General features: G+C 31.4%; 2 protein-coding genes across 8 annotated transcripts; one reads left to right on the top strand and one right to left on the bottom strand.

The window, feature by feature from the left end:
* The first annotated feature begins 2,075 nt into the window (after nt 1–2,075).
* Nucleotides 2,076–7,582, top strand: LOC100776208 (uncharacterized). 7 transcript variants are annotated; one of them, XR_001388585.3, is made up of 8 exons: nt 2,076–2,353; nt 2,486–2,527; nt 2,811–2,924; nt 3,816–4,051; nt 5,478–5,514; nt 6,025–6,082; nt 6,150–6,301; nt 7,212–7,582. XR_001388585.3 is itself a non-coding variant. In XM_006580910.3 (8 exons), the coding sequence occupies exons 1-7, from the start codon at nt 2,255–2,257 to the stop codon at nt 6,252–6,254; spliced, it is 666 nt and encodes a 221-aa protein (XP_006580973.1). In that variant the 5' UTR covers nt 2,078–2,254; the 3' UTR covers nt 6,255–6,301; nt 7,212–7,582.
* A 112-nt stretch (nt 7,583–7,694) lies between these two features.
* LOC100820031 (squalene monooxygenase SE1) lies at nt 7,695–12,103 on the bottom strand. Its single transcript, XM_003525914.5, has 8 exons — nt 11,622–12,103; nt 10,199–10,310; nt 9,872–10,046; nt 9,332–9,500; nt 8,879–9,097; nt 8,465–8,740; nt 8,064–8,342; nt 7,695–7,961 (listed from the first exon to the last, which is right to left on the bottom strand). The coding sequence occupies exons 1-8, from the start codon at nt 11,862–11,864 to the stop codon at nt 7,857–7,859; spliced, it is 1,578 nt and encodes a 525-aa protein (XP_003525962.1). The 5' UTR covers nt 11,865–12,103; the 3' UTR covers nt 7,695–7,856.
* Nucleotides 12,104–21,289: the final 9,186 nt, after the last annotated feature.

The raw sequence follows: 21,289 nt of genomic DNA, 5'->3' as shown, positions 1-21,289 counted from the left end.
AAGTCCAGATCCGACAAGCTTAAATCTAATCCGTTGTGTGAATGACCTTTGATTTGATTTGGTTTCCTTCTTTCTTTGATTCGATTTAGTTCCCTTCACAGTTTTTTGAATGTTTAGGAATTTTTGGAGGCTTCAACATGATTAATTAATTAACTTTTATATTTTCATGATAAATTTAATTTCAAAATAATAATTAAAGAAAAGAAAAAGAGAGATAAAATTAAAACATTGATATTTGAAAGCATGGATAGTTTGCAGATCTGGATAAATAATAAAATGCCATGGATTGGGATCTCGATTACAACAAATGTGCAACAACATCATCACGTGTCTCAACAAAAATTCAAAGGATTATTTTGCAATTTTAAAAACTTTCTTTAACACGGTTGAATACCAGTTCAATGTCATGTTTACCTTCGGTCATTTAGCTAGCGCACCCATAAATCGTATGTTCTTAAACACGAATTATAGGGTGTTGAAGTAAATTTACTTTTGCACCGAACTTAGCCTATTCACGGATTTAGTTGATTTTAAATCAACGGCTCGAACATTTCTTTCTTTTTTCTTACTTTTCCAAATTTACCTTTTCTATCGTCTCTCTTACTCTTTCTTTCCCTTCTCTTTAGTTCTTCTCCTCTCCTTCTCCGTCCACCTCTCAACTTTGCCGCAAATTTATGCTTTTCGTTTTCTCATCACCGCCCGCAGAGGACGCAATTGCTGATGATGATGGCGAGGATGTCGTCGGCTCACCGTTGACGGTGGCTTCCCGGGAGCAATGGGAAAGCATTATTTTCGTTTTGTTTTCTCAAAATTTTTATAGATTTGTAATGTTTTGTAATTTGGTATCCTTTTCTATATTTAGATTTGTGGGGTGGCGGTGCATGGTGCATCATTGCGATGGTCACCATCTGTTGTTGTGGGATAAGGAAGAAGAGGGGGGAAAAGAAAAAAGGGAGGAGAAAGGGGATGGTTGCCAGAAATCACTTCCCAAAGCGGAGTGTGGTGGTCGGAGTAAAAGAGAAGGGAACGAGAAAGGAGAAACAAAAAGAATTTTAACGGTATGATGAAGTGTTCGTCGTAGGCCATGCGAGTAGAGAACGAAGGGAAGAAGAAGAGAGAGAACATGAGAATTAAAGGGTAAATTGAAAAAGAAATAATAAAAAGAGAAAAAAAGGAAAATAAATCACAGCCATTCAAATTTACAAATGATATATGGGACAACTGAACTTTAGTCGAACCTTTCCTTCGTATGTTTTAATCAAGAATCAAACTTCTATTTTTATTAATAGAATATTCAAATTAATTGAATTAATAGATAATATTATGTTATAACTAAATAGTGTTGTTATAATTTTTAATTTATATTTAATGTACATGTAAATTTATATAATAAATTTTATGATAATTATTTTTCATCTAATAATTAATTTGTTTACATATATAAATTATAAATAAAAATCATAGGTTTAATAAATATTTACATATATAAAAAATATCAAATTTTTTTAATTATCAATTGCTATAAAAAATATCAAAATACATCATTTAATTAAATATCATATTTATTTAATTTTTAATCATTATAATAAACATCTAAATACATCATTCATTTAAATATCAAATTTGTTTGATTATCAAATTTTATAAATAAATTAAATGAATAAAAAATTTCTAAATAAATCATTTTTAAAAAATTAAAACGTACGGATTGACAATTCCTATAACTATACGGATTGATAATCCATATGATTCATGTGGATTAATATTCTGGATGAGTTAAAAAAAACTTATATGGATCAACAATATGTATGAGTTAAAAAAAACCTCATACGGATTATCGTCAATCCATATGAATTATATGGGTCGCCAATATGTAAGAATTATACGGATTGCCTATCTGTAAAAAAGATGAAGGATATTTTAACTCTTTCACTATGCTGCTAGATGTACCGACAAAAATGCTGGGTGCCCAAAGCAACTGCTTTGCCAGGGCCCACTTTCTTTATTCGCTTCGGCCCATTTGTTAGTTTCCTTAGGCTCGTTAATAATAACTAAACTAACCGCGTATTTATTACAATTAACAAAATAAAAAAAGTCTCACGAGTGGGGAGAGTTTGTAAATTGCGACTTCCAATGGCGAGTTGCGAATAAAGCGAAGATAGAAAAAGTGCGGCAAAGGATGTGTGTGCTTGCTTCATTGTTTGCGTTGTGAAGTAGGTGATCGAAGTCGTTGAATGCTATATTCGTTTACGAAATGAAGGAGGACGCGGAGAAAGATAAAGGCAAAGACAACAATAGGATTTGGGGAGCTATTCTCTTCGGCTTAATTGGCGCCACCGTCACTACCTTTGCGGTGATTGCTCTTTCTTCAATTTGTTTTACTCAATCGATCTTAGGTTTTGTTCGAGAAGATTTCAGTTATGAATTTTTTTATTTTATTTAAAATTTAGCGTTTAGAATATTACAATTGCTTCCGAATTTGTAGGTCGGTCAGCTGCGGAGGAGTGTTGAATGGTTCTATACTCAGGTACGGAAAGTGAATTTCAAATTTGTTACGAACTAAAGGCATTGAAAACTGAAATCTAATAGTGATCGAATTAGTAATTCACGTTTTTTTAATGTTATTCAATGAAAATATGCGTTTCGTCGTGTGTTATTAGGATGATTTGCGTGTGTGAGATCTGAAGAGTATATGTTTTTCTCTTCTCGGTCTTCTTGTAACAGAGAGATTCAATTCATGGTGAAACTAACTGTGTATGGTTTTGATTCATTGAACACATAAATCGTTGTTGTAACTATCGAGGACACAGTCATCCTGGAAAGGAGAGAGAAATGGTTCTTTCCGATCAGCTTTACAGGAAGAGGCATGGAGGAGGCACAATAAGCGAATGCAAGAAGAGTTAGAGGAGGAGATGGAAAGAGTGGTGAGTTTTTTTGTTCGTTTTCTTTTCTTATTCTCTCTACTTGTGTACTTTTATTGTTATTATTATCTAAGAGCCTCGATTTTGTAGTTTTCAATAAATTTTAACCAAAGTAGAGAGTGTGATAAAAGGAGTGTGTTAGACACTTAGAGATTATGTTGCTAGCACTCCTCTTGTCATCTTTTTCTTTTTTTTTGTAACAAGTCCTCTTGCTATCTATATGGACTTTGCATTTTACTTTACAAATTTGAGACGGAAAGATGTGTCATGCTATATTTTTTTCAGTAGGTTGAATCACTATTTTGGGAAGAAACCAAATTTTAATGCCTCACAGTGAGCCAGAAAGAAATGCAAATTTTAGCTTGCGCGAATGTTGGATTGGATGGTTATTATAGGCACCTTAGCAGCCAAGGTGTTGTAGAACAATAAACCTAAGCTGTGGGGACTCATCTAGGGCTGACTAGAGTACTTCTTCTCTTGGGCAAAAGTACTCTTACTGAGTTTCTGATACTCTGAGGTTTTGAGGAAAAAGTAAATCTCAATATTATAATTATGCAGAAAAGTCTTAATAATACAAGGCACTTAAAATGTGTTTATAAACAAAGATGAATTACTAGATAAATCTAAATGAGATATAAAATCCTAATCAAATATGAATTTTCTAAAATATGAGACTTAGTTGAATCATATCTAATAAGAAATCTTAATATGATTGTATTTTCCTAAGATTAAGAAACCTAGAATTTTTTAAAGATCAAATCCCTAAAATTGATGAAAGATCTTCTTTAATAATAGAAAATTCTAAAATTTATGTGAATGTCATGATAATCCTTAAATATGCTTCTTCATTCTGCATCACTCACCACTCAGTGGTTTTCCATCTACTCTTTGCAGGAACGAATAAGGCGTATGCAAAGTGTGTTTAACAGAGAAAGGAATAAGTATAAAAGAAGCTATGAGAGCTGGAGGGGAAGTGGTCCTGGTGCATATCATCAGCATTTCCAAAGAGAAGATTGGTACTGGAAGGCTGATACATCCTTTAGAGACAAGAGGACTAATTATCAAGAAACTCCAAGAGAGAGTGGAAACTATGCATTATCACATCATTACTCAGTTTTGGGTCTCGACAGGTACTCACAGAAATCTTGGATAATGGTCCATCTAATATTGGTTTCTTAGGAAATACCATATTTTTCTTACATTACTTGAGGAAGTACAATATAGCTGTTCATCATATTATAGAAAAAAATGAGACTTGTGTAAAGAGGAAGAAATGGTCTGATAAGGAGAATATTATTGTGGGTTCCATATATAATACATCCAGAGCATTCAATGAGCATTCTCATTTTAAGCAACATTGTTGACATCACAATTAAGATTGTGAGACTGCACAATTCTGTGATCTTTGGGGGCAGATGTGAGTTGGATTGGTTGTTGAATCACGACTCTGAGATTACAGCAAGGATGATGATCTTGTCTGTAGAATTGTGCGATAGCTAATCCAATTTCAGGTGGATTCTCTAGTTCAGATTTTATTACCTGATATGAAAAACCTAACTTTTCATCCAATTTTCACTCCATTTCGTACATTTCAAAGCTCCTTCTAGTCGCATGACGAGTGCCCTAGTTCCCCTGTGCCCTTCTTTGACTCAAAACCCTAATTTCTCAACCATTTAAAGTTGTTCACATCTTTTTGCCTTGAGGGTCGCAGATCTGCCTTCGGCTTCAGTTTCTCTTTGTTGTGCTCTCTGTTGTTGCTCTTCTCAGCAATTTGTTTGTGCCTCTGTTCTGTGATTTGTCTTTTGTCTACTTGCTCTTTGTTCTGTTCTCTTTTAAGAAAGCATGGTTTCAAATGTATCTCTTACGTAAAACTTATGTTATCACTTGCGTGACTAATTATGAATTGCATTGGATCTTATGGTTATGAATTTTTAGTTTTAAGTTTAGTTCAAATTCATCAAGTATGTGAGTTTGATATCTAATATCTACTAATAAATTGCAACAAGCAACTTGTGATTGAACTGGGGGCATAGAGTAGAGAGGAGGAACAGGCCCAAGTGGATCATGTTCTGGACCTGACTCAAAAGAAACCCACGGGATGGAGAGTTTACTCGAAGATGAAGAGGGTATTCCATGTGAAGGAGAGGCAGTTGTTAGCCGAATAGCTGAATAGGTGGGAGTTAGTTTTGTGTGACTAGCTGCTTTTGGGGAGGGGGGCCAGGTATTCTAGAGCAGGAGTATGAAGGGGTGTGGGGATCATTGTGTGATTGTGAATCTTTCGAGGAGTACCACCATACCACGTTCTGGAAAAGGGAATGGTATTTTTATACTGTAACTGTGTGTGTTCTTTTTCTAATTCAACAAAGCCATCATCTGTTATTAATTTCTAATCCTCTAACAACTTGCAATGGTTTATCCATATTTTTGCTTGAATGTAACTTCATAAATACTTAAAGACCCATACATGAGTGTGTTACTATTTGTATGGTAAGTTAGCATGCTTGTTTTACATTCATGATTAGACATTGAATTTAACTTTCTTTTGATGGACCTCAGGTTTAGAAAAACACCATATTCAGAAGCTGAGATTAAGGTAACTTATCTTTTTGTCACAAATGCCTTGCAGAATCAGATGCTGAGATTTTATCCATGAGTTACTGTATGCATCATACTTGTCTTGATAAAAAAAAATGTGTCAGCTTATTTTACTTTCAGCTTCTATGATATGTAACATGTTACTGTAATTGAAACTTCATTGATAGTACAACATTAATGGTGGGTTTTCTTGAACACTAGTTTCATAACTATTCTGTTCGAAATTATTGAAACCATATAAAATCATGCCATGGTGTCACGTATGCTTTGTGCTTATTGCTCCAGACAAATTATAAGCCTGCCATAATTCTTGAACACTTCTGTTCTATCTTCAGTCACATAATTGTCATGAATTAGTCCTGATTTGATTTCCTGTAGTGTGTTCTCTCTTCATATTTTTGTTAAATATGTTGGTATTGATAATTGATAATTGCCCTCTGTTGTCTACATCACCTTGTTATTCTGTCCTCATTTCATTTATAAATAAATTATTCTCTCCTCTCTGCAGACAGCATTTAGGACCAAGGCCAAGGAGTATCATCCTGATCAGAACCAGGATAATATAGGTAAGTATTGACTTATGATCAGTTCATACAATCTTGTAGCCTCAAGCCATTATATTATCAATCACAGATCCTTGTATGTGAAATTGTTACAGTGGCAGCTGAGGCAAAGTTCAAGGAAGTGTTGACTTCATACGAGGCCATAAAACAGGAAAGAAAGAACCATCATTTGTAGTTGCCCCTAAATCTGCCCAACTATCCTGGGACTGGAAAGGATGCGAGGTATTTCAACTAATTAATAAAGTTCCTCATTACTTCATTGAATTATCATCCAGCTAAAATATAGTTGTGCTGTGAGTAAATTTTCGGCAATGATTAGAGAATTAGATTATGATTCTTCTTTTTTAAATTTTGAAATTCATCAAATATAAGGTTATGTATCTAATTATGATTCTAGGGGTTGTGTTGGGCCATTCACTTCCTGTACACAGTTGGAGCCCTTCAAAGTAGCCAAACTATTTACTCACAATATATGCACTATTTATTTTACCACATATTATGTTAGACACGCGTTGCTTGCAGTATCCTTGTCAAACATTGTAATGTTGTTAGTCACATCACTAACACTTGGTTTGATTTTGATGACCCATTCATTATCCTATTTTTATTTACAAGCTCAGGTTTTACCACGAACGTAACGTTCTTTTATTAGGCATTTTCACTTTGGAGTTTAGATTTTTTTTACCACGAACGTAACGTTCTTTTATTAGGCATTTTCACTTTGGAGTTTAGATTTTAACTGCCAACTTTATTTGTCTATCGTTTTTTGTCGACCAATTATCAATTAGACAGAGACTACCTCGTAGCAACTTAAAAAGTGTTTTCCTATTTAGCAAACTACTGCAACTAGATTCCTGAATAGAGATTGGATTTGGTAGGTGCAAAAAGCATCATTGATGGTAATAAAGGAAAAATGACGCAGGTTTCTTTTGGTGTCCTTTTTGGTATCGAAGCTGGATTGTATGTGTGAGTTGGCTTGAAAAACATGGAATCTTAGCTTTATGTGTAAGATTATACTAACGATAGCAGTTCGATTCCGTTTTTCCCCCTTCAATAAATAGAATGTAATGCTTTTTAACAGACTTGCATAATGCTTGTACGAAGTCTGGTAATCAAGTACAATTGTTGGCAGCATGACTTGATTGAGTGGCTATGTCATTGCCAAGCATCGAACGCAGGGTAACATAAGAAGGCTTATATAAGCCGTAGAAAGAGGCAGGGCCCTAGACCCCAATGCTTTCCGAAGATTGAAATATTGCCCCATACAGAAATGGGCATAATTGTTCGTCCGTTTTTAGATGTTTATTAGTGTCTCTTTCATATTTCTTATTTAGGTTTTTTTAGTACTTGTTGAAATCTTATTTTTGTCTTTCACTATTTTTTTTTAATTCTGGGAAGGGGTTGCCCTAAAATCACTAATATGTTGTTACTGTATGCTAAACGGTGATCGATATTTCTACTTTGGCAACATGCACGAAACTATTGGTATCAAGTTTTCAGTTATATTCCTCGGGATCGTTTATTTATTTTATGTTCTCAGTTTGAATTCAGTTATATTCCTCGGGATCGTTTATTTTATGTTCTCAGTTTGAATTGCGCCTTGAATTACACCTCGTTTAAGAAGATTAACAAATCAAACATTTAATTTAAAATCGACTTTACATGACACTAAAGCCAGATTGTTTGCAAACATCTCAATTGAACCCGTTAATTTTCTGAATGGAAAACACTGGTGGCTCATCTTGAATGACTCATGATGGGTTCACGGAACTCACATTTATTGGGCCGGGGGATTTCTATAGTAAGCTGGAACAGTTGCAGGGAAGAACATCTGACGGACTCCTTCTGCCTTAATTATTGGCAAGATGATTCCAGATGCACTCTGACAAAAGATAAAAGTGTTTTTTGCCGTTAGATGAATGAGGGCTTTCCGATTAATTATCTAGATTAGAAAACAATTGAATACAAAATTGTTGCTACTCACAGAAATTAATCGGACTCCAATCCACATCCGTTTAGGTGAAGGAAATGGTAGCAGTAAACGGCCAACACCATATATTGCAACAGCAAAGAAATGGAGAACCAGGCTCAAGGGCCGAGGGTTTAATCCTGAAAGCAAAGAGACTGGCCCTTCCGAGAATAGACCTCCAAGACTAAGATAATCGAAGCAAGCTTGGCGCATTTCCTTCCTTGCTGGATCAGGTGATGCGCAAAAAACCTTGTAAAGTGCTCCTGCCAACGTATTTATAGTGGATGCCACAGGCTACAAATAGAAAGATTTAGTTTAGGTAACAAGCAAAACGACGTGGCTTCATGATCGTTTATTCATTTTTCTAATTCAAAAAGGAAAAGTATATAGCACAAAGAGCTGGTTGCCTGGATTACCTTGCGTAAGGTATAAAAGGATTCTAGGTATTTGCAAAGGCCAGGTGCATCATTCAGGTCACGCAAAGGTCTCAGAAGATTTCGCAGCACTACTATGTCAGATAATGCCACAGTCATTCCACCCCCGGTTAGAGGATGGCGCATGTTGAATGCATCTCCCATCAACAGGGCTCCGGGCGTAGGATAAGGAGCTGCTGGCATGCTTCTGTTTGGCATTGTCCTGATGTTGCCTTTGTCCACTGCAGCTACGAATGAGTCATGAAGCTCAGGTGGAATCTGCATTAATTTTCCCCTTATCATTATGACACTATTAACTGAGATGGAAAAATAAAGTACTGCTCTCTTTGAGATTGAAATAAATTGCGTCTCAAGGTTTAAAAACAATTTGTAGAACCTTTGGCATAAATAGGATACCTGTGGAGCTACCACTGTCTTCAAATAATTTGTCATTTCACCATTCGAAATAGATGGAACCTTCTGACCAGGAACATCAACCAGACAACGAATTTCTGAACTACTTATCCGATAGAACAGAACTGGCGAAGGATCTCCCAGTATGACATGGCCATGATTAGCATAAGGAAGTTCACAACTCTCCAAAATTAAGCCAACGAAATGAGAGGGAACATCTACCTGTAAGCAAAGCAATATAAAATACCAGTAATCAGGAATTCTAGACTACTCATCTGTACAGGCATGACTAACAAGAACATTTAACCGGGAGATGAGAGGAAACTTCCAAGAATAATAGCAAAATGCTGATTCATTGTAAGGGTGTCTGTTACTTCATATAGAGAGAAACCAATTTTATTTGACTCCGGAAACTAAATCGTGTATTTAAGCTTAATAAGCTGAAAAGTTAATCACCTTAGGATTACAAAGAGATCGGCGCAAGTTTGAGAAACAGCCATCACAAACAACGGTAAGGGGTGCACAAGCTGATAATTCTTGACTATCCTTCGTTTTGTAGTGCACACCTTTAATAACCCCCTTCTCTTCAAGTAGGGAAGTGACTGTTCCTTGCTCCAGTCGTACACTGATAAATAAAAAATAATTAAGCAAATAAATATATACTCTATGTGAACAAGTACCTTCAGGTCAAAGTTTAGAATGTTCTGAATTTATATTGACTAACAATAGTGAGCACTTATAGCATATGTCTGTATGTATGATCAGATATAGGGGTACAACCTGATTGCATGAATAACTTCAAACCAAAGTAACATGATCAAAAAATCTAGCCAAGTCAATTCAAATGGCATCCATGAGAAAAAAATTGAAACAAGGTAAAATGATGAGCTTTTCAAAATCTAAATCCTGTGTAGTGTAGTAGGTAGGTGCAACAACGTAGCAAGTCAATTTCTTATAAGACAAACAGGGACTGCGACGTGAAGGAAGAAACAATACTTGGAAAGGGAGGCAGCCTTCTCTCTCATCCTCTGAATAAAACGCCCATTGTGAAAGCTTCTGCCAGCAACATCTGAGTGAAACTTTTCCAAGGGATAAGAGAGTCTTGTGTGCTTCCCATCCTTGAAAAGAGCATAACCAAACACTAGTTGAGCATCAATTTTCTCCACACAATCTGCATTAGTAGACAATCCATGGTCATTCTCCATTTTGCTCTAGCCAGAGATAAAAGGACCAAAAGTTTTATGTGTATTTCCAGCACTCACGATCAGCCACAATCTAGAAAAAATATCATATGCAAAATGCACATAGTTGAGTTTGCACTACCTTCAAGTCCCAGCTCAATTAATTTGAGATAGCCTCCAGGTTGTAGCAACTCCCCAACAATTCGGTCTTGTTCACTCAAATCTCTTTCAATGACAAGTACCCGACGCCCATCCTACATTAGATAATAATTATGCTGTCAAAACTTCATAAAGAATCTGTTTTAGAAAACAGTACTTAAACATCCCAAAACAAATGCCTCGGCTATAATTGATCATCGTCACAACTCCACAACACAAAAATTACTAGAAAAAAAAAGGTTATTATACTCATACATTCAGTTTCTTTTAAGTCTCACTTTCATCTTACTTTTCTTCTTATCAGTCTATTCGTTTTAAATCGCATCATTTATGTATCTATTAGTTTCTCTCTTTGTCTTCATTTTCTTTCTACATATCTCTTTCTTCATCCTGTACACCCCAAAAAAAATTTCACAAAAAAGGACGAGAGGAAGGTGAGGAGAGAACCAGCTGGACCGCATAACCTAAAAAAGTAAAGTTCAAGATCAGAGTCTCACAGATCCCCCTTCCCATGCACAACCAGAAAAGTTAGTGGTCATCTTTCAAAATTAATAATTAATAACTTATTTAACAAATAACAACTAACGACTACAATTAAGCCATATAAACATCACCGTCAAATATAAATAAAGAATCTCCATCAGTAAAAGTGAAATTTTCTGGCCTCACGTTAAATTGGACGCAGAATAAAGTAATAGTAAAAATCAAACAGTTTATTTCCGTCTCTCTGTAAATACCTCTAAACAACCAGCAGCTTTAGATTAAAAGCAAAGATGTCGTGCAACATTAACATCTTAAAATTGAAAAACAACTCAATTTTCAGAAACATATATACCTAACGTCTTGTTCATCCTAAATCTCACAAATTATATTTCAGCCGCTTAGAAGAAAAAACAAAAATATTCAAACTCCAGTGTATTCGATGTTCAAGGTCTTCAGGTGCAAGATCCATCACCTGCCAACTGAGTATTGTAATTTTTCTTCAACACACGTGGTTTAACAATAAAATCAGAGACAAACGTAACATTAATTTCAAATCGCCGAAGCTACGAAGAAAAGCAATATTCCAAACATTCTTCTCTCAAATCTCAACATAAGAGCAAAATCAATAAGCACTCAGAGAGCAACTTTTTCCAAGCACTGTGCCTTCCTCTAATAATTTCTGTTTCTGTAACGCTAAAGCCTGCAACTATGCAACCGAAACTTAATTGATCATACTCGCAAATAAAACCGTAAATCAAAATGCACATCCGCTATTATCATCAACCAATCGAATTCCGTCATCGAAGAAACGACAACGCGTTTTTTGTCAGGTTTCGGATAAAACGCAACAAGAGGAATGCGTAGACGACGAAGAAACAGGCATCGAAATCGAAACAGAAAGGAGAGATCAAATTCCAAAATACCTTGCCGAGAGTGTGAGCGAGAGCGGAGCCGGCGACACCAGCTCCGACAATAATGACGTCAACGTCGCCGTCGCGACTCGAGGATCTGCATTCTCCGGCGGCGGTGGTGACATTTTCCGCGCGGCGAGTGGCATCGGTCTCAGACGAATGGCAACGGTTCTTCCGCGCGAAAGCGAAATTGCGAAGCGCGACGAGGCTGAGCACGGCGCATATGATCCATCCGAGCACGTAGGGGTCCACCATTGCGAGGAACCTCTCGGCTACGACGACGACGTTGAGGTGTTTTCGCTCTCGCTCTCGCTCTCTTTGTTTCTCTTTCTGGCTCTAGTTTCTCTCTCTGCTTGGCTGGCCACAACGAGGATATGGATTTAGAGTAAAGTTGTGTTTGCATCCGTGGCTCAAGAGAAGCGAGAAGTTTCAGGAAGGTAAATGCCTTTTATACGTAGACGGGGGTGGTGGCCATGCCATGTCTCGTTTAGTTGTAGCTAAAAAGAAAAATTGTGCAAAGCCTTTTCACGCTAGTTTGCACTTTGCACCCCATGGGTACAGCCATGAAACAAGTCACACTCACAGGTTTTTTTTTTTTTTTTCACTTTCACTAGTACTATATATAAAAAATAAAAAATATTATTAGCACATTCTTTGTAATAAATTTTTTATTATTTTTAATGATTAAAAATTATAAAATTATATAAGTCTCATGCTTTATTTTATAATTTTTATTCATAATCTTGTATAATTTTTAATAAATTTTAACTAATAAAATAAGAAATTAAAAGAAATTTGTTAAAGTGTGTGGATTATAAAAAGAAATAAGTATATTTAAATATTCCGTAGTCGGTACGTTTTTTTAAAGGTAGTAGTAGATAGTATTTTATAAGTAAAAAAAGTATCGATTTTTGAAAATATTCTTCCTTTGTAATAACAGTTCAGCTTTTGATTCGGCATTGGCCTATTTGATGTCTTGAATTTAAGATTTTTTTCTCTCTCGCGGGTCAAAGATAGAGATTCTTTATTTTTGGAGATCTTCAAAATAAATTTAGAAATAAAAATAATGCTTGCCATCTCTCAAGTTCTCGAAATTAAAAGCCTCTATTTTATTTTAAGAATATACATATATAAATTATTCTTAATATTTTTATTAATAATTAATAGAGTTTAATTTATATGCATAATTTTATATAAAAAAATATACAAACATCCAATAACATACTGCTGCATCATTTTAATTCTTATAATGATATAATGTGACAACAACGTAAATTCTTATTAGATTAGATGTCTGTAAAAAAAACATTATATTGATAATACATATAAATTAAATTCGAATTAATATTAACAAATATATTTTAAAACTTTCTTTTAACAGTGATGTTTGTCAATGTAAAATGACTTTTATATTTAGATTTGTAATAACTTTATTGGTAAAAAAAGATTAACTAACATACAAATGCATAAATAAAAGTGAAAAAAAAGTATTTTATTGATAAAAAAGAATAAATAAGTGACTTTATATTTTAGGTATAATAATTAATGTTTTCTTAATAAAAAAATTCACTTACATCTCTTTTAACATGATTTTTCAATAAAACTCAAATGTGACAGTTTTTTTTTTTTTACATTGGCTTTAAAGAGTTTAAAACTTTATGTCTAGAAAATGAAAATGAAAATTTTTTATCAAGAAAAAAAACCTACTTTTATCTCTTAAAATATTCACATTAACAAAACCTTAAAAAATATTTTTTTAATAAACCTTAAATAAATGTGATGTGAATGTTTGGCATTGTCCATTCGAAATTTGGAAGGGGATACACTTATGAGAATGACTTATGATTTTTATATAAGTTTTTCTTTATTTTTTTCAATAAACTTTGTAGTAAATCTTTTTCTTTGACAGCTGTAGTAAAACTTATTAAAATAAGTTGCTCTGCTATAACTTTTTTTTTTTTTTTTTTTGCTCTACAACGAGGGTTCAAGCTTCGGCTGGTTTTAACATTGGACTCGGATTTTGTAGGCGTGGCCAAGGTTAGGCCTTACACGTGGACAATCAATGTGTTTCAATTTCATTCTTGCTATTGCTACCCCAGAATGTTGAAACTCACACAAACTCATCTCTGGCATTTGCAATTTCATCTCAAACAAAACCCACCGTTTTCTGCCAAAAATCAAACCCACACTCACCACTCTCCAATCTCCCATTCTCCCCTCTTTTCTCCAACTCACCGCAACCAAACAATTTAATTGATACAATTCATAAGTGAAAATATTGTTTAGTATAAAACATAATTAATTACAATTCATGTGTAAGTCTTAGCAATTAATTTTATTGAAATTAAGATTGTGCTATAAAATAAACAAAAAAATCCCATTATTTTATGTGAGCAAACAATCAAATAATAATATTAGCTATTAGTATTCACCATCCAACATTTCAACTTATGTGCAAATTTGAATTAATTCTACGCTTTATATTAAAATGGTATTATTTGAAATATTTGATGTCAGATGCACATTTCACAAGGAGCCTTGCTGGAATAGAAAAATACACTAAACTAGTCTCTGAACGTGTTTATTGACTAATATACTACTATCATGAGTTATTAGTGCCATCTAGATTATTAAGCACATTAATCCTAATTAAGATCTTGCATCAATTTGGCTAAGCACTTCTTTTAAAAAAATTCAAGCTCATTGGACTAGAGGATTGGACTTGAATTGTCAAGAGAGAGGGGATTTGAAAGTTCTCTGGGCCTAATTGAAGGTCATTTGGGGATTAACACATAATTAAGCTACTAAATTATATGGATCTCTCATTTTCTCACTCAATAGTGTTTCTCTAAATTATTTTTTGATCGGATGAAATTTCTCTCATCTTTAGTATTGGATTTTTCCAATATGAGAGTAAAAAACACAAATAGATGTCCATACAACTATTGTGTCTTTCTCTATCTTATAAAAAAAATCAGTAATTGAAACACAATTTGAATCCCTTTTGATCTCTCCTGCCTGAAGTAACCCTTCCTACTAAGCCTAAATTGTTTTCTCTCTCCTCTTTCCATCCTCAAAGAGTTCAGGTTCCAACATATTTTTTTTTTTAAGTTCTTCAAGATCAAACTTTGGTCCCTTATGCATTATCACTCACTTATAACAATAATATTTTTTTTTACACAACATTTACAACAATAATAAAAAAGAGATATTTAGTTTTGGCTTACACATTTGTTTTATCTTATTTATAAAAAAAAATTGAGGAGAGACAAACACGATAATGTTTGTTTTTCTTCTAGTTCAGTAGAATGATTTAGTTTATTTAAAAAAATATTTTTTTTCAGTCATTTAAATTTTATTTTCAAGTTTCAAAACATTACTTCGAAATTTATTGTTGATAAAAAAAAGCAACCAACAAGTAAATAATAAGAATCATTACCTGAAGAAGAAAATAATAAAAACATGGGCCACGTAAAACATAAGTGTCCAATTGGAGGTGATGTAGGAAATTGTATTTTGGGCCGGTATTTTGTGAATTAACACGACAAACCATTGCTCGTAATCGTATAAGATAAAACTAATGCAGAATGCATTTGGACTGCGGTCTTGCAGTTATAACAATTCGCTCATATGTTAGAGGCATGAATAACATTATATTCAAAAATAATTTTAATAAATTTTTATATATAAATAATAATATATGCTAATAATAAAGGGATATCCCAGTACATATTTCACTGTACCGTTTTACTCTTTGTCAATTTTTAATTTTTTATTATTTCTCTCTTAATAATTACTCATTACTTTCATGTTGTTAATTTTTTTTAACTTCTATTTTTTTTCTTTTTTCTTTTTAGTTAAATCTATACTTACTAATAATAAAGGAAATATCTCATTTGGTGTGTACATTTCACCAAATCATTTTACACTTTGTTAATTTTTAATTTTTTATTAGTTCTCTTCTAATAATTATTCATTACTCTCATGTTGTTAATTTTTTTTAACTTCTATTTTTTCCTTTTTAGTTAAATCTATACTTACTAATAATAAATAGAATATCTCATTTGGTGTACACATTTTACTAGGCCATTTTATCAGGTCAATTTTTAAATTTTTATTACTTTTTTTCTAATAACTACTCTTTACTCTCATGTTAATTTTTTAACTTCTATTTTTTTCTCTTTTTAGTTAAAATAGGTAAAGAAACACGGAGAACCTCTCTAATAATAATAATAATAATAATAATAATAATAATGTCTTTTTAACGCTTTTCAAAATAAACAAGTAAGAATATATTCATCCTTGACTGAATTAAAAGTACACAATGATTTCAATCCATTGAAATTTAAAGGTGGATACACATAACATTAGTATTTTGATTACTCTATTGATTTAATCAGTTTAATTTAGTTTCTTTATTGAACTTCAATTTAATCCCTTGATTTAAAAAAATTTGATGAAGTTTATTCCATTCAATTACAAGAAACAACATTAATGATTATGATCATCAAAATTAGTTGGAATTAGAAAAATTAATTTATTAAATTACAATTAAATTACAAGCGCTCGATAAAATTAATTGTTAAAGTAATTAGAAAATATAAAATAACAAAAAAATAATAAATCATTATTTATTTTAAAAAGATAAAAAAAAGAAAATGAATAGATACATTAATGATAAAGTGAAAAAAATATAAAAGGTTAGAAAATGGTATTTTAAAAATATAAAAAAATACTAAAAAAAACTACTAAAAAAGTTTGTTTATCGAATAATCAAACAAGTTTTTTTATCTAATAAAACAATTTAAAAACTAATTAAAATATCTTTTCCAACATAGCCTAATAAAAAAACGAATTGTGTTGCAGAAAAAAAAAAAAGATGACACCTAATCAAGTATGATAACCTCATTAGAAAACTAAAAGGTGTTAACCAAAATAACAATATCAATGATATTTGTTTCACAAAATCTTTTTTAATTTTGAAAATATTATTTCAAAAATATTAGAAGGAAATCACATCCTTTGGTATTTAAAAAAAAATGTTTGTTTAATTATTAAAATTGATCGAAATCTTTTTTATATTACCAAATATATTTTAAAAATGTGATTTACATTTTCTTTCTTTCTAAGGAACCTATGATATATTAATAAAATTTCATTTTTTATATTAAAAATTTTATTACATGCACATATACAACAAGATACTAGATGCTGTAATTTTGTAAATTGTAGTAAAGAATTTTACAAACATTTTTAATAAATTTTTTAACCACATTTTACAAGTCCAGCTATTAAAAAAACTTAGCACCATGTCCCCTTCAGTCTTATAAATGAGCAAAACTTTAAGTACCTGGAAAATAGAGAAAGACTGTCCACGTTTAAGGTTTAAGGATTAACGTGAGTGGAGACAAAAGCCAGAAAACTTGGTTTATAAAGCAGCACGGATGAATTGAGGCGGGAATAATAAAATCTGATTAAGCGGGTAGTAGTACTATTAAACTATTATTTTAAGCGGGAATACACATTAGCATAAAATCGTAGAGATTGACTTAAACTAAATAAATAGAGAGTTGAAGTCAATATTTTATCCATAAATTTACACCCTTGCACGTTTCGCGTCCATTCTTATATAAAACATTAACATCCTAACTTCGTTGTATTTTTTTAATGTCTAATTTACTTACACTTTTGCATAATTTGAGTATGCATTTATCTTTTTATAAAAAAAAAACTATGCATTTATTTTATTATTATTTTATCGCATGTTAATATGTATTGTTCATTTAAAACCACAATGTTTATAATAGCAAATTAATTTTAGCTAGATAAATACGATATTGAGAGATTATCTTAATTATTGAACTTTTTTTCACTGATAAATGATGGTTTTGTAATATATTATTATACCTTCATGTCCTTCATACTATCAAGTACTCCTATAATTTGCCAAAAAAAAATAAAAATGGTTAACGGATGCTTGCAATTGAGTGATATATTGACTTCTGAAAATTTCTAAAAGACAAAGTCAATCATATTTGTCAGCAAAATTAAAACAAGTGAACAAACATCAAATCTGTATTTTTGTGTGCGAAAAATCATGGAACTGAATGTGTTCTGAAACCATGCATGAATGAATACAACAGCCCATTGTGGTTCTAATCCGGTGCAACCGGTGATTGGTTAAAATACATGTGATTCGCTTGGATTTCCGTGTTTTCTACGATCGAATCAGCAAAAATCAAACATCCTTGTTATCTTCACCCTAATATAATCTCCCACGAGTCATACATAAATCACAATACTTACTCATCTCCCTCCAAGAAAACTCCTTTTCCATTTACTGCCCTTTGATTTTTCCTTCCACGAAGTCATGCATCTAAAATTCCAAGTTTTTTTTATACAAAAAAATAGAGTGAATAAAATAGGAAATAAAAACAGATAAAAATAAATGAGAAATAGAATGTACTTTTATGATTGGAAAGAAATTGAAACAAAATCATAAAGAAGTAATATTGAAATTTCTCCTAAATTTATTTGGTAGATTATGGAAAGAAACGAAATAAGAGATACTAAGAATATATTAACAATTATCATGGGGTGGCTAGTAGCTACCCACTACACGTTCCGCCAAATAAAAACTTGCTCTGTTACTTGATTGAAGATCTATTTAGAGACCTCGCGTGAATTATTTGGCATTCGAGGATATCTACCAATACTCATGAATACTTCATTGATGAAAAATAAAATTATTTATGAACTCTGGGGATAAATAGGCGTTATAAATAACATTTTGATCGAATTTATAAATTAAAGAGTTTTGTGAAAAATATCACTTTAGCCATTTTTAAAATTTCTCTTCCAGTACTCTTTAGGAAAATAATTTAAATCCCCAAAATCACATCATTTTCTCCCATAATATAAGTGTACAAGATTTGTTATATTCTCATAAAAATAAAATTATTGCAATCATCTAAAAATCACTACTCCCTCCCGTTTCCATTATAAGCAAAAAAGCTGGCATGTTACACACATAATAAAATTAGTTAATTTCATTAATCTGTATTATTCTCAATTAATTTTTCCCCCCTAAATTATCCTTGATTCATATTAACTTGATATCAAGCAGGAAAAAAAAAAAGGAGAGAGATGTTTGTTGTTTGGATCATAGATTGGAGTATATCTAAAGTATAAATTCAAATAAAACATGTTCCTATTAACCCCCAAAAAACTAATATGCAAAACATAAAGTTCTTATGACTACATTTATATTGACTAAATTTGTTTAAACTTTTTTGTTGAAATAAGCATTTCTTTTAATAAAATAAATAATTTTTTGTTTTTTAGCATGTTTATTTAAATTGTTTTTGCTTAAAAAGTAAAATGTTACTTATTTTAAAAAGTAAATATTATCTGTTTATTAAAAAATGTTTATATAAAAATACTTATTCTAAAGTTGTTTTTTTAAAAAAATTAAACAAACTCACTCTATTGAAAGGGAAATTTTAAGTAAATTGTACATTAGTTGGCTGCAAATACTTTCAGAGTTCCAGTACAAGCAGTATGAGATTCATCCTTCTCCATCTCCAAATGCGTAGAGAAAAAAAACGTTTAAATTATTCATGAATATCCATTTAGACATCTCTTTTCTCTCTATAGCTAATTTTATCCGCTAATATTCAAGTATAGAAATATTTTTTCCATCTATACTCCACCGAATTATTTTATACATGTTTAAATAGTTTTAAAATAAATTTATAATATCGATACGTTTAAACTTAATTATTAATTTAAACCTTATTTTATATCAAAAATGTGTGTGTGTTTTTTTTAAATAAGTTTATTGATGATGCCCTGATATGGACAGTTTGAAAGGGGAGAAATTTTTTATATTTGACAATCATGAATATTAAAAATCAAATTTTTTGAAAATAAATAAATTTTATTTGTTTGATCATTAGAAATCGTTAGATAAGTTTAATAGAAATTAAAAAAGTTACACGTATTTATATTAATTATTTTAATTATTTATCACATCGTATAATTTAATAAAAATAATATGATATTTTTATTATAGTAAAAAAAATAAGATTTTTATCTTACTCATGAGAAAGTTTGGGAAAAAAATAATTACATTTTTTAAAAATTTATTAAACATGAGAAATTGAGTTTTTCAACCTAAGATTTTTGGAAAACTAAATTTTTTTCTAATATCAAACACTTCTTATCCTCCAATAAAAATTCATTATATACATCTTTTTAAGTAGTTTTACAGAGATTAATAAATATATTACATATCAAATTTCCTCTTTTTTTATATATAATCTCTAGATGAACAAGACCAACAATAGATATCCTGACCCTTTTTTTAAACCTAAACTCATTAAAAAAATGGAATATGAGATTTTGCAAATTTTGAGTCCTATCACCCTCCACTTGTATAAATTTGATAGGTTAAAATTTAAAGAAAAAAATTATACACTAATAATATAATTTTTTACATAATCTAATAATATAATTTTTTACATAATTATTTAATTATAAACCATTATTTTGATAAATTTATTCATTCTTAAAAAATTAACTTCAAATATTTTAAACAATAACTTATAATTAAATAATAATACATAAATAAATATTAAACTCTAAAATTTAACCCATCAAAATTTGCTAGGTTAACATTGCAGTGGATCATAGAACAACAAAAATAGCAAATGAGATGTGTCCGTCACGCTCCTCGGTAGAGCGTGTACATTACACTGCCCGAACTAAAAAGCTTGGAAATATGGACCTGGTCAGCTCCACGAATGAATAGGGACGGCTACGGATTTCTTAGCACCCCTTTCATATTCTCCACCACTATTACCCAGCAAGAACAAAAAGAAATATATTACAAAAATCTCTAGAAACCTGAAAGCATCATGGAGTAAAATTTAAATTTTGTTTGAACTTTGAAAAACGAACATTAAACTAAAGTTAAACAACCTTAATTAATTAAAAATAAAAAACCAAAGACGCTTTTTGGCGCGTTGGTTTGCGCTTGCCTGATAATTCAGCGTCACACTTCTCTGAATCTTTCTCTGCCAAATTCACCTAGGATTACTTTTAAAAATTATTTATTAAATATGATCTCTTTTCAAAGTATTTCTGGAGAAGGTCTATTTTTTCAGGCATTTTGCCATGCATGCTGACGATACAGGTGAGCCGCCATGTATGCTGACAAGATAAAGACTAATGTGGAGCAGTGAGACGGAGATTTTGTCATTGGCAATGGCCAAACAAGTGACATTCGAGTTTAGCAAACGATATTGGCAAAATAAACTTGAATAGTGGTGTTTCGTCATTGTGATTGACGAAATAGGGGTAAGGTGGGAGTATTTCGTCATTGTGGCTGACGAAATAGAGATAATTTATTGTAGTTAAATTAGAGATGATTGATTTTAATGAAAAAAAATTAAGCATGATTGATTTTAATGAAAAAAATTATATTGAAAAAATAAATACAATTATAATTGATTGTAGTTAAATTAAAGATGGTTGATTTTAATGGAAAAAAACTAAACATGGTTGATTTTAACAGAAAAAACTTAAACAGAAAAAATTAAATATGATTGTAGTTAAATTAGGGATGGTTGATTTTAATGGAAAAAAAAATAAATTTCATTATAATTGATGATTAATAT

This window comes from Glycine max, chromosome 6 (genome assembly GCF_000004515.6).
Source record: "Glycine max cultivar Williams 82 chromosome 6, Glycine_max_v4.0, whole genome shotgun sequence".
Lineage (NCBI taxonomy): Eukaryota > Viridiplantae > Streptophyta > Magnoliopsida > Fabales > Fabaceae > Glycine > Glycine max.
This window is presented reverse-complemented; position numbering and strand designations above follow the sequence as displayed.

Excerpts from the sequence above, each read along its gene's own strand:
- LOC100776208 (XM_006580910.3), top strand. The coding sequence starts at position 2,255 with ATGAAGGAGGACGCGGAGAAAGATAAAGGCAAAGACAACAATAGGATT. Across the intron at positions 2,925-3,815 it reads AGGAGGAGATGGAAAGAGTG|GAACGAATAAGGCGTATGCA; the intron begins GTGAGTTTTTTT and ends TACTCTTTGCAG. Across the intron at positions 6,083-6,174 it reads TCAGAACCAGGATAATATAG|TGGCAGCTGAGGCAAAGTTC; the intron begins GTAAGTATTGAC and ends AAATTGTTACAG.
- LOC100820031 (XM_003525914.5), bottom strand. The coding sequence starts at position 11,864 with ATGGTGGACCCCTACGTGCTCGGATGGATCATATGCGCCGTGCTCAGC. Across the intron at positions 9,098-9,331 it reads GATCTCTTTGTAATCCTAAG|GTAGATGTTCCCTCTCATTT; the intron begins GTGATTAACTTT and ends CTTTGCTTACAG. Across the intron at positions 7,962-8,063 it reads TTGGAGTCCGATTAATTTCT|AGTGCATCTGGAATCATCTT; the intron begins GTGAGTAGCAAC and ends ATCTTTTGTCAG.